This window comes from Bombus bifarius, unplaced genomic scaffold (genome assembly GCF_011952205.1).
Source record: "Bombus bifarius isolate JDL3187 unplaced genomic scaffold, Bbif_JDL3187 scf7180000008176, whole genome shotgun sequence".
NCBI lineage: Eukaryota > Metazoa > Arthropoda > Insecta > Hymenoptera > Apidae > Bombus > Bombus bifarius.
Genome location: NW_022884493.1, coordinates 1,220,955 through 1,234,006, shown reverse-complemented (window position 1 = coordinate 1,234,006; position 13,052 = coordinate 1,220,955). Strand labels below are relative to the sequence as shown.

At 43.2% G+C, this 13,052-nt stretch overlaps 1 protein-coding gene across 2 annotated transcripts in view; it reads left to right on the top strand.

The window, feature by feature from the left end:
- LOC117209401 (zygotic gap protein knirps-like) overlaps positions 1–13,052 on the top strand; it is a 132,952-nt gene that overhangs the window by 105,515 nt on the left and 14,385 nt on the right. For both annotated transcript variants that reach the window (XM_033451419.1, XM_033451420.1), the window contains exon 3: positions 5,507–7,376. In XM_033451419.1, the coding sequence (XP_033307310.1) occupies positions 5,507–6,712 (1,206 nt within the window). In that variant the 3' untranslated portion in view covers positions 6,713–7,376. The remainder of the gene's footprint in view (positions 1–5,506; positions 7,377–13,052) is intronic.

The following is a 13,052-nucleotide window of genomic DNA, read 5'->3' as shown; positions in this document are numbered from 1 at the left end:
TTCGTCGGATTCCAACGAGGCTTTGAATTTCATTTCTTCGAATTTCGTTTATTAAAACCAGCAGTATGGATCGACCGAATTTAACTAAACGCGATTTTCATTTCTTGGCGAGAAAAAGACGTAGAAGAGACTTGGTATGAACCGTTTATTCTTCGGCTGATCCAGCGGAATGAGGTTCTAGCGTAATTGATTATCGTGATGTATTACTGCAAAGAGGATCGGAAATTTGAATAACGCGCACGGTACAGTGATGTCTATGTTCGTACATTTATCAGCGAAAGTACAAACACGAAGAAAACGATTCGTGACATTTCAGACGCGAGTAATTCGTCACGGGATTACAAAATTTTTCGATACAAATACCCTAATTCTCCTCTCCGTGTAGATACATAAAGATTCGAATGCCGAACATCGATCAAAGCTCGTGACAAATTTCCACCGCTAATAAGTATTAGTCTCGTGTTATACAACGAGCGTACCGATTAAGCCATTTCCTTTAATCACCTCCGATTCAACGTTTACATAATGCCAGTCTCCATCTTATTGTTCATCCACAGGCGCGTTTAAAAATCGACACTCGTGTATCTGGTGAAAATTACTTCAACCTCGAGGCGGATACTCCCCTCTAATCGCGTTAACTCGTGACGTCATCCGTCTGTCGGCTCACGAAAGCAGATGTTTGCAAGCTCACTTAGCTCGATCGCGCGACGTCGTACAATGTTTGAAAACGGCTGACAGTGTCTGGCCGGAAAAAAATCACAAGTTCGATCATTTTCTATCGCCCAATTTTTGGTTTGCTTTTATAAATTTCTAAGTCGTTAAAGATGCTCGCTCGAGACGATCGCTCGAGACGATCCGGACGTTAGGCGAGCGAAGATCGGGAAAATTCACGGAGCACGCTCGAAAACGAGAGTACTTCGGTTAAATTGACCGACATGTCCATCGAAAATCGAGTTCCCAGAAACGTCGATTCCCTTTCCTTCTCTCTGCAACGAAGCCCGCTAAACTCGCTAGAGGAGCGTGTTTACAATCGGTGACTCGAAACGGGCGCCGACTGCCGGTCGACGTTCGATTCCCGTCACGTGCGGGAAACTATCGGCATGCTCGCGTTTTTTTCATCGATCTGCTCGAGGAAATTGTTCCCGCGGCGAACACGCCGTGCCAATCGCATTCCCGACGCCGACTCGAGGAAACGTTGCCCGTGTTCGGCACACGACGAAATTGATCGACGCTGTAAATCGCCCCGCTACCGAGACGTGGTTCGCTAGCAGCAATTTTCGAACCAGACTGAAATGGCAGTTCGGAAAATTTGCGGCCGATACTTGGAACTGGACGACCGGCGATTAATACGAATATGGATGCGTTCGGTATATGGCCGAACGACGATTTCGAGTTAATAACGAGGGTCTGCGCTCGTTCTCGCTCCCTGTAGAAATGGAGTGCGAGGATGACTGTACTTTTTTGAATACGCTTTTGGAAGTGCTTGACTTTTAAGCAGTTGTCGGTAGTTTAGACTTTTTGTTGGTCTGTTTTTATCGAAGCATAGTTTATCGAGCAGTTATTTTGTAATAGATGAACATTCCTCTAAGTAGAATTTAATAAGTAGAGTGAGATAAGTAGCATGGACGAGTAAAGTTTAATACGAGTTTAATTCGAAGAATATACGTACTATTTTTTATACTAAATATTTTCAAATTTGATGTTCAGGTTTTATCGGTAAAAGAAACTAATCTGGAAATGTATATGGGAGGAAGAAGTTGCAAACATATATTTAGCAAATAATTAGTATACAGTATCAACGTAAACCATCGTAAACATATTTTAAAGATGGTTCCAAATACCGAATTTCTTTATGTTATGTATAGTGCAAATACGTTGTATTTTATTATACCTCGTTGTGTTATACCCTATATATATTTGCATATTTGTCTTAAATTATGTCAATACAATAACGATAATCGTGTCTCATTACGGTGCTAGTAAAATCACACAGTATGTTCATAAAACGTGTCTATAAGCGTTGGAATCCCTTCGTGAGCAACTGTACGTAGGATTGCCCGAGTCTATACGAGAAACGATCTGCTGCATTTTTCATCGACAATTTGTTAAGCTTTCCCGCGCTCGGCGGCCGTTCACGATCACGGACAAACGTTTTCCCCGGCGGCGTTTCTATAAGGCGTTACAAATCGGTCCGAGATTCCGGGCGTGCCTGTTGATTTGCGCTAATCTCGTGGCCTGTCCATGACGGATTTGTCGCGGTCGACCCTAAATGGCTCGCTACGACAGTCGAGGAACGTTTTCTACGCCGATTCTGATTTTCTGGAGTACGTGATTCGCGACCGGACCAGGACCAGTCAAAGGGGAAAAAAGAAAAGAAAAAAAGAAAAACGCTTGGAAACGCCACGAATCACACGCGCCTGTTACGTAATCCTTCCTCGCGAATCCCGTTGTTCACCTCGTTTGCTCTCTACAGTCAAGATACACAAGCCCAGCAGCTGACTCTGATTGTGAGTCGCAGCGACACGCAATCACCGCGTGAAACGCGCTCTCCAACCCTCGCGTTTTCTTCGAAAGAATCATCGATCGATTTGGGGATGTAGGTTGTGGCAGGTTATGAAGGTGGTAGTGTCCCTAGTTTCGTAAACATTCTTATGGTAGTGCTATTTTACTGCCAAAGTTAAAGGGAAGTGTCCGGAATAAATGTTTTTCGATCTCTTATAACTACGAGAAAAGATGTGCTATATAAATTGGACTATATATCGTAGATTAATTTCCTTAAGTATGTATATTATGGAACTTAATTTAATTTTTATACAAGAACCAAATTGATCTCGATACTTCAGAACCCCGATACTTTCAAATAGATATTCATTATCGTTTCTAACGTTCGCTATCCCAAATTCCACGACACATCTACCACATAAAAAAATACTCGATATCCTACGTACTCTGGATCGTAAATATCTCCGAGCAAGGAGAATTTCGTAGGCGGAAGCGATCGGTTCGAACCATACTATCTCTCGCGTGCACACGGTGGCATCGTGACCTCTTTCACGCAGTTGCGGTGACAGCCAGGGATCATCTGGCATACGGGAGGCTTTTCGAGCTCGCGCCTGTTCATCTAAGATCGAGAGATTACAGCCCGAGGTACCGCTGGTCCGTTTTCATCTCGCGATCATTACCACTTTATCGAGTGTACGCCGTTGTTCCTGAACCTCGGCGATTAATCATCGCCATCGGATCTGCCTCCTTGACACTGGAATCCTTCGATTCCGCGTTTCTCCTCGATCATCGCGCATGGACCTTCTGTTGGACACGTGTAACTTTGCTTCCCGTTTACTCGTCGAGTCTGTTGCAGTCGTACGAAGACAGACGAGAAAGTGCTGGTTGGTTGAAAATATACGTGAGATTACCGGTAGTCAGAGTGATTCACTGATGACGCACGTTCGAGTAATCTGGACGCATTATCGAAGTATAAATTTTAGGTCATGGATCGATACGGTGGACACTTTTTCTGGATGATTCGTCGATCCGATTTGGAACAGGTACCGCTATGAGAGCTTTTCGGCTTCGAACGGTTACCAGACCGCCCACGTGGCTGCGTCAGGTGAGGAACACAGTTAGAGCCTTTCCGGCTTTCGACGACACTTGGCTCGCCGTGTTTCTTTCTGATTAAATTCTAACTCTGACGTTAAATACGTATTTATGATCTTAAGATTCTCGAAGACTCGAGCCTCGCATGTACGTCAAGATTCATTGTATTTTATGTTAATCAGGAATCTGTTACACAACTTGGTTTTTAAATTTACTGAATTACTGTTTTTATTCTTCCGATAGACTAATTCATGTCATTCGCTTTTTTTGACAACTGTATATTCATCGTGTGCTTACGTAACGAAATACAAAAATTCATGACAAGTGGAGTTAATCGCTTTGGCTCGTTATAGAAGCTTTACTTCTATGAAGCTTTATATCCATCCATTATATGTTCTAACGACTTCAACAGATATTTATATCCACTATAAATGCCTTATAGAACGGTTTAAAAATACCTAGAATAGAGATAACAGAAAAAATAAAAGTGGAATAATTCAAAACATAAAGGAAAGAAAAGTTGTACTTGGCGCACGAGAGATACTCGATTAGCGACTAGTCGAGACCCCGAAGCGAGCACCAAGGTAGAAGGGTCGTCGCGTCGTAAATTAGTTCACGATGCGCCGCTTTCCAGTCGGTTTTATCGTCGGCCGACAGGCGTTTAACTTTACGACCAGCCGTGCCGCATACAACGCTCCATCTTCGACGCGCCACCCTGTCCACCCTTTCGCGGATCCTGCCTCCGTTGCTCGACCTTCCACTCCTAGACAGAGGCATGCTAATTCTTGTGACACGCGGAACATTAAGGCCTGACGTGTAATCCGCCAGAGAATCTGCGCGTGGCCTGAACGAGTCCAAATGGACCTTTATATGGCGAACGGTCTCTTTTGATATATAACTGCTTAAATCGTGATTTCCGCGTTTAAGTCTGGACAATTTATCTTTTATGAGAAAGTCGGAGAAAATTCGTCTAAAAGATTTGTATACTTTTTCGAGTGCTATCGAGCAAAGCTAACATATAGTTTGGTAGAGCAGTTTTTTGAAACGAAGTTTTGCAGAACTTCTTGACGAGCATAAGATGCTTTTCAATTGGGATACTCTATCGGTCGAATTCGATTAGAGATCGTGCGATTGTCCCCGATTGCAAATATTTATTTCACTTTTTATCACTCTCTCAAGATGTGCTTGTATTTTGCTTTCAGTACAAAGTATAGCGCATAGAATTTCTTGACGCGTTGGCTATATTATTTACAGAGAAATTTGAATTCAATATGTTGTACTTGTTAATTAATTTAGTCATTTTTGCAACGTAACACGTTTGGTGTAGCACCAAGCCAAATGTAATCCATCACAGCTTATATTTTGCATACAGAAATATCTTCGTCGAATGCAGACAAAACTGCATTTTTTTATTTTATCAAACATTGAATCCAAGCCTCGTTCACACATACTTACGATACCTAGCGCGAAACTGATGCGTCACGTATATGACGCACGGTGGCAAACGTGTTAATAGGTGAGTTCAATACGGAGAATTCGGTTATAGGGAAAAGCTATGTGGCGCCAATCTGTTGAATGTAACGGATTAAGGACTGGTATTACTAAAAAGAAGACAGATCTTGTGATCGGCGAAAGATATTATTGTAAATAGTAATATAAATTCTATAATGATAAAATGAATAAAATCTTCGATACAAATACAATTGAAAAGGCGAGACCAAATTCTTGACTTCTAGAGTACGTGAAACAATCGATCAATTAGAGAAACTTGACATTGCTAATAAAATTTTGTCAACATGTCGTAGTATTTCATCTTTCACGATACGAAAATCAAACCAAGAGCGAGCTCGACACCGCTCTTCAAGCTCTTCATTTCCACATCTCACCATTGTTTTCTTCCTTCTGTTCGTAGTCGTTCTTCGGGCGCACCTATAACAACCTGGGAAGCATCTCCGAATGCAAGAACGGCGGCGTGTGCGTGATCAACAAGAAGAATCGTACATCGTGCAAGGCGTGTCGCCTACGAAAGTGTCTCGTGGTCGGGATGTCAAAGTCAGGCTCGCGGTATGGTCGTCGTTCGAACTGGTTCAAGATCCACTGTCTCCTCCAAGAACAAACGAACGGAAATCAAAATATGACTCCAGGAGCAGTTTCGCCGTTTGGACCAAGCTTTCTACCAGGATTCCTTCCTCAGGCTCAAGGACCTCAAAGCGGGGTATTCAAAGATGGAACGGATCGTACTTCACCTAGTCAAGAAGATTTAGCCCTCCAATCGCATCTGTTGCACGTGGCGATTCTGAAGCAGGAACAAGAAAGGGGGAGCAAGTCTCCCCACCCGGATGACGTGGCTCTTCAAAACCATCTTCGTCTGTTCGCCTGGCAAAGGGAGCGTGAAAGAGTCGGTGAAAGTTCTCAACAGCCTCCGGGTACGCCACCTAGTACAACACCTCCGCCATTTTATAGACAACACCAACAACAACAACAACAACAACAGCAGCGACTTCCAGGCTCTCCGATGTTCCCAATGAACTTCGCTCAAAGGGATAGCGTTTGCGTGCCTAGCAGTCCATCGGACGCCCTCAGACCGTACCTTCCAACTTATAAAAGGACAACGGACACACCAAGTGATAGTGGAGCGTCCTCGGTGGATGGTGTCGATGGTCAAGATACCGAATCAAGGAGTAATTCAGCACTGAGTTACTTCAAAACCAGTGCCGCATCACCGACCTTATCCGAAAGAGATTTTCCACCTAGGAAGATCAATGCTACGGTTACATTGACGACAGGATACCATCCTCATCAAGGTCTAGGCCTAGTGTATCCTCCACCTGGTTTAGTCACGCCATCAACGTCTCAACTTTCGCCCAGAGGCGGCGACCTGCTTCTGGTCAGTCCCAGTCCAGGTGGTCTAGCTGTTGAGCAAGACGAACCGATAGATCTTAGTGTCAGATCGAGCAGAAGCACTCCGGGACCCAGTCAGTCGTCAGAAGAGGCTAGTAGATTAAACGATAACAATAGCGATCCCGATAGTCCCGCGAAAGAGGAAGCCACGACAAAGAGCAAGCCCTTGGATCTAACGTTAGGTGTGAAGAGGCCAGAGTTACCTATATCGCTATGAAGCTTCTGGCGGTTTGATAGACCCACGACGTCTGGCCTCGTTCAGTTCTTAAGCACCTTGAGTTTCGTTGAGTTCTCGCTTGAAGAATCGAACGGCCTAGTCACTTAGCTGGTCTGTCTGAAAACAGAAAAATCGATATTACAGGATGATGATGGATTTGAGAATGGAGAAACGGATATTTGAGAAAATTAGATGAGATGGAAGGTTGTAAGAGGGCGATGAAGTTGTATAACAGAAAGTTAGGAGAGAGTTAGGTTTCGCTAAGGAACTGCAACGGAATGCCGATAACACACCACAAAAATGTGTTCAAATTTGTACATAGATCACGGTCCGACAAGAGATTAATTTATTACGACCGAGGACATTATCATTGATTTGCGTATCGCTTTTCTTTGTTTTAGGCCGCGAAGGTTGTATCACATATAATTAACTGTATAAAAAAGGTCGGAGAATCGTGTATATACCGGCCAGTAGTGAAGTGCCTTAACATAATATATTTATATTTGAAATATTCCATATTGTATATGTAAATGTATACATAGAACAGACCGCTTTAGGATATTATCTTCGTTCTACGCACGATTCATCGTTGTAAATTGTATTCTTCTTTATGGTTGTGAATGGTTCGCATAGCGAAGAGTGTGTGGGCGCGGAGAGAGAGAGAGTGTGTGTGTGTGTGTGTGTGTGTGTGTGTGTGTGTGTGTGTGTGCGCGAGAGAGAGAGAGAGAGAGAGAAAGAGAGTGCGAGAGAGAGGGAGGGAGAGAAAGAGAGAGAGAAAGGCAGAGAAGAAGACGATTGGTAACGATCACATCCGCGACCCTGTTACAACGAAAGGCCAGTTAATAAAAATGAACGAGAGAAGCGACGTCGCGTCGGTGCATAAAACAAACGATCATCTTGTAAATAAGCAAAAGGAGGGTGGGGGAAGTATAAAAAATTATACGTGCGTTTAAATCAAGAGAGGGGAGACTCGGCTACGATTGAGAGTACGCTTCTGCTATGCTTCAGCTTGATGTGCGAACCTCTCGAATCTTCGCTTAACGGGCCACAACGTTTTTATATTCTGACGTTCTCTCCTCCTGATATTCCCTATCAGTTTATTTCTTTTATTTTGTACATAGTAGCATGTAAACGGTGAACACGAGCGGCCAGTACCTAAACTTTTAACGCGAAATTAAATATTTTTTTGTTTAATCCCTATGAGGTGTCTTACTATATCTCCTCTTAGGTTTTCCTCTTCTAGTACCCTCTCTTCCTTTGGCGTTTGTTTCCAACAGGAACATGGCGTCTACGTTGTTGTATAAGTAATTCTAGGATTCTAAGATAACAGCAGTGAGCTGATGTGTTTTTATTATGAGCAATTATGATGCAATCTAATCGATTCCTGTTTTTATATTCATGTACACTACTCTGATCTATATACGAAACAATATACCCAAGTAGGAATTAGTATTCTCTTCTCTAGTAACACGTTCAGAATTCAATGTTCGTAGCCCTCTGGTGTTGGCGGTTGGTACCCGCGGATCGCCCGGGACGTGTTGCGCCGCGTTGATACCTTGACCTGTCGGCGTCCTGTTGGTACCGATCCGCCACACTTACATACGACTTTCTTTGCTAGATTACTTATCTGCAATCGTAATACTGCATGATCGAAACGTCATATATAATTCTTATTCAAAATTTGCTCATCCCATTCTAAGAATGGAGATTGAGGTTGCAAATACGCTCTATGTCTGCCAAACTTGTCACGATATTCCAACATTTTTCTTTCGATCTTGCTCCTTGCTTCGACGAACAAAAGAATTTTTAATATTTGAAGAAAAACTTTCGCATAAGATCTCAATCTTATTTGGAATGACGTATATCAACAATGATTTTTTCATATATTCCCGAAATCTTCAGAAATCAATTGACGATGGGAAAATTCGATTACGTTCGGAAACGAGTTAAACGAGAATAAATCTAATTATTGGTACAATTGCATAAATCGAACTCGACGTTATAAGAGAAGAACGATAAAAAGTTTCATATGTTCCGAATATGTATCGCGCTATAAAAAAAATAGCTAAAATTGAAACTTATTTTAAAAAACATACTTCGAAGAAGGCAGTCCACACAGGGAACCCTTGGCCTCGATAATTGTATGAAATAAAAAAACGAAGAAACGAGGAATCATTCGATCCTCAAAAACACGAGAGGACCACGAAAGACTCTGGAAATCCAGCAGCCGATCCACGTATCAACCTTGAAGGTGATCATCGGTGGTTCGATTGCATCGACTAGCAGCGAGGACACGGTCGATCGGGTATATATAACGCGGTGAGCCGCAGTCGCCATTAATCAATTGCAGCAGGAAGCGCGAGAGCGTTGCAAAATCGTCGAGTTACGGATACCTGCCCACGCGGCTGACCTTGCCAGGTCGAATGTTCCTTCCACGTCCGGATAGCACGCGATCGCCTCGCTGCTACCTTCTCGCGTCCGTGCCCCTCTTCCGCGGTTCTTTGCTTCGCTCCACGTGACACATCGTCTTCGCGCGAGCCTCGATCATCGATGCTAATCGACCGTGTCTTCTTACACACGTTCAAGCCGCTCGATAATCGTTTTACGTAACACGCGAAAGTTACACGACGCGATACGTCGTACCAAGAATTTGTAGAATTTTTTTAGTGAAATGTGAAAATCTTCAAGTTTTTGTTTCTTCATCGTCTGAATCGTAGATCTGAGAATATACGGATGAAGCATAAATTTGGTTTATGCTCTTAGACGAGTGGAGTAAATTTTCAGCTCCACTGAGAGTCACTTCCTGCGTTTTAACGCTTTCTTTCTCTGTATATGTGTCAGTAGCTAAATCTGTAGACACAGGTAAATTTAATTAACACCCCTGATGTCCCAATAACTTTCTGATGAAAGTTCAGCATAATCTACCTCGATATGCGACCAATAATAACTTCTTACTGTGACGACATCTCACGTCTTTATATTCCTAGGTCCTAGCAATAAATTCGATTAGGATCGTATTTCGCGGAAATGGCCATAATTCACGGCGTCATGACTCGTACGAAGGGAATCATTCGTTTCACGCTGTAATGTATACGGGACACGAGGGGCCGCGTTCCGCGCGCGCGGTAGGTATCGCTCGAAAAAACTGGTACACCCTGAAAAATCGTAGCTACGTCCAAGTCGATTTGTTCAACTAGCGAACAGTAAGCTTCCAGCACATGTATTCAGCAGTGGTATCTAGTTTGTTTTCTGGTAAACTCACCGGGGAATATTACCTAAGTGTTCGAGATCGGTTTTGTTTTATCGTATAATAAATTTATTTACGAGAGATTTGGTAAAAAGAAGGAGAATGATTAAGATTTTATCGAGATGTATCACTTCGAAAATCAAATTCTCCAGCTCCTTTTTGAGGATCATATAGCAAGAATTTAAAAAAATTCTATAAAATCGAATTTATATGTTCGAATTAATAGAACGCAAAATTCGTTTCTCAAACTACTTTTTTCTTCCTTCTCTGCCATCAGATCTTATTGAACTCAAAGTCCATCATTTTAACTTGCGTGCATTACATCTAAATTATCTTAAATCAACCTACATCCATCTCGCTCGTAAAAATTCTGCAAGCTTTCTCCAGATCATCGGGCGCTCCAAGAGGAGTAAAATTCACTCCAAACATACGGATAATGTCTCACGTCAGCGTAACATCTATTGGACCATGTAGATCACTGGATCTGGGATAACAAACGGCCGATAGTCGAGGCAGTGCGTCAGTCACAGGCGACTGGTTGCTGCAGCAATAAGCAATCGCTTAGACCCGTCATGACTCTATGCATGAGAGTTGGCCAATACTGGCGCACGCGGGACGATTCCGCGGCCTCTTGCCGAGTGAAATATCGACGAACGGTTACCGGTCAGCCATCCGGAGATCGACACTGCCCACTTCAATTCGCGCTGCGGGAGAAACTGGAGCGATCTAGATGAGGACGAGCCTTCTGCGGTGATCGAAGATCGGGTCTCGATCGAAAGGATCACGGTGAAGAAGATTTGCATTCTATTTGCCTCCTTCCGATTTAACTTGGAGGTGAGTATCATTAGAATTAACTGCAATTTAGCGCAGGAAAAATTCAATTATCTGTTTAAGAGGATTGTGATCAATGAAAATTTAACGACAATAAATGAAAATTTAAAAGTACTTACTATTAAAAATAAGATTCAGTAGCTAACAAAATTGATTTGCAAATTTAGATTTTGTCACATCTAACTATCTGTTTAAAAAGAGTCAATGAAATCTTGATCTCAACAAACTATGTTTGAAATAAAAAATTAATTTCCCAAATCGTCATAATCATTGAAACCAGTTCACAGCAACTACAACATGATTCGACAGTAACGAATCCTGCAATAGGTCTGAAATTAGAGACCAGTGCGTAGAAATTCGTTATGGCCCGATTAACCTGCTCGACGACGAAATGTTAAAGATTGGCTGCCCGTCCAAATAGAAATTCTAAGCCAGATCGGTATTCCATACAGCGTTACGTCTCAACGACCCGGATCGATTAAGGAGAAGGAACGTGGTCGTTGATAGGTTCATCTGCACGAAACAAAAACCAGAAGACGCGGAGACGACGTCGCATAGTCAGGATTCTTAAGCCGGTAGCGGTAACCGGAAGTCCTTTAAGATGCACAAAAGGCGAGCGAGCGAGATCGCTCGCGATACCTTTCCGGTGGCCGTTTCTCTTTTGCGTTTCGAGGGAAGATCTTCTCTCCGAAAGGAGAAACTCTGGTTCGAATACGAGAAAACGGTGAACATAGCGCACCAGTGGTCGATGTCAACAGCTCTCCAGGGACCTGGAAGTCCAACGAACACGGGCAGCCAGCCATTGATCGATTACTTACTCTTCTACGCGGGTCGAATAAGAAGTGGTTCGCTTTGTGTATACACAGCCTGCTATCTCGTGTCTCCTTCATTTTTTCCTTTTCCTTCTTTTATCCCCCTCCTCTCTCCTCCATATAGCATTTCCCGGTTAAGAGAATTAACGACCGGAGCGTCTTAAGAGAGAAACGGGAGAGGAAAAGGACGAGTGTAATGAGCCTTAATCGATTACGATGAATGCGTATACTCTCGTAACGACTGGCCACCACGGCGCTGAGTAATGAGCCGTGTCCTAGAACGAGGATTGCTTTATACAGGCAACGTTGTCACGTGTGCGTTGGTTGATAAGCTTCGGTTGACAGAGACAATACATTGCATACGGAAAAATATGAAAATATCCTTTTGCGAGAGTATTTTAAAATCGAAGTGTTTGAGACGAGAAGATCAAAAGAACAAGGAATTCTCAAACAAATTTTCCAAGTTGCAGCGGTCTTAATACATTCAAGATAACTAGACTGCGAATTTTTGTGCAAATTCATACTTTTATGAAGCTAAGCAGAGATATTTTATATATCTTTACATGTCGCGCGTGTTGAAATCTTTCACAAACGCGTAAATATTCGCGGTGTACCGATAGCCTAACATGCGAATGATTTAATATTTCGCTGGTGTAGTCAATTGCTCCGCATGTGAATCACGTACACCGGTTTGTATTATCAGTGGACTGACTAGTTGTCAGACCACTGCACGAAAGTAGAAGTGCGCGAATTGTAGAGTACGGTGCATAAAACGGTGTTGTTATTAGTTTGAGTCAAACTCACACTTTTTAATCTTCGTACTACCTTTCATTGTACCTGTCACAGATCACAGTCGGTTTCTGCATCGTGAGAAATATCTTGCGAAAATAGTATGGTCAAAATCAGAAAATCACCTATTCCGTACGATCTCTTCGAACATCCAACAATTTCTTACAAAACCAAACACGCAACCATCCCAAACATTAGCAAATCTTCCTTCGACCGTCAACAAGTCGAAAACCCACGCAACGTCAAGTTCCAATCCGTGGCACAGGGATCATCCCGTAAGGAGCGACCGACGAGCGAAGAATCGACTCGACGAGGAGACGCGTCGGTCGTCTCCTGATCCAGATTTCGATAGTCAAAAGGGACGAGGCTGGAAACTGGTCCAGCGACGCGTGGTACGACTTCCTGCATGCCCATATACGCGTCCTCCAGTCGCGTACGATCCGGAGGAAGAGTAAACGAACGAAGGACATGGCGGAGGAACGAAGGGGAAGAAGAGGGAGCGGAAAAGAAGGAACCGTGGCGTGCACGGAGAGCGTTAGGGGTTAACGAGGGCCGATCGTGCGATCGTTCGATCTTTCCCAAGAGGCAAGGCGGCCCAATTAGAAGGCACGTAAAAGCCGGGCGCATAATCAGCAATTTGTATTGTCGAGGGATAAGGCTA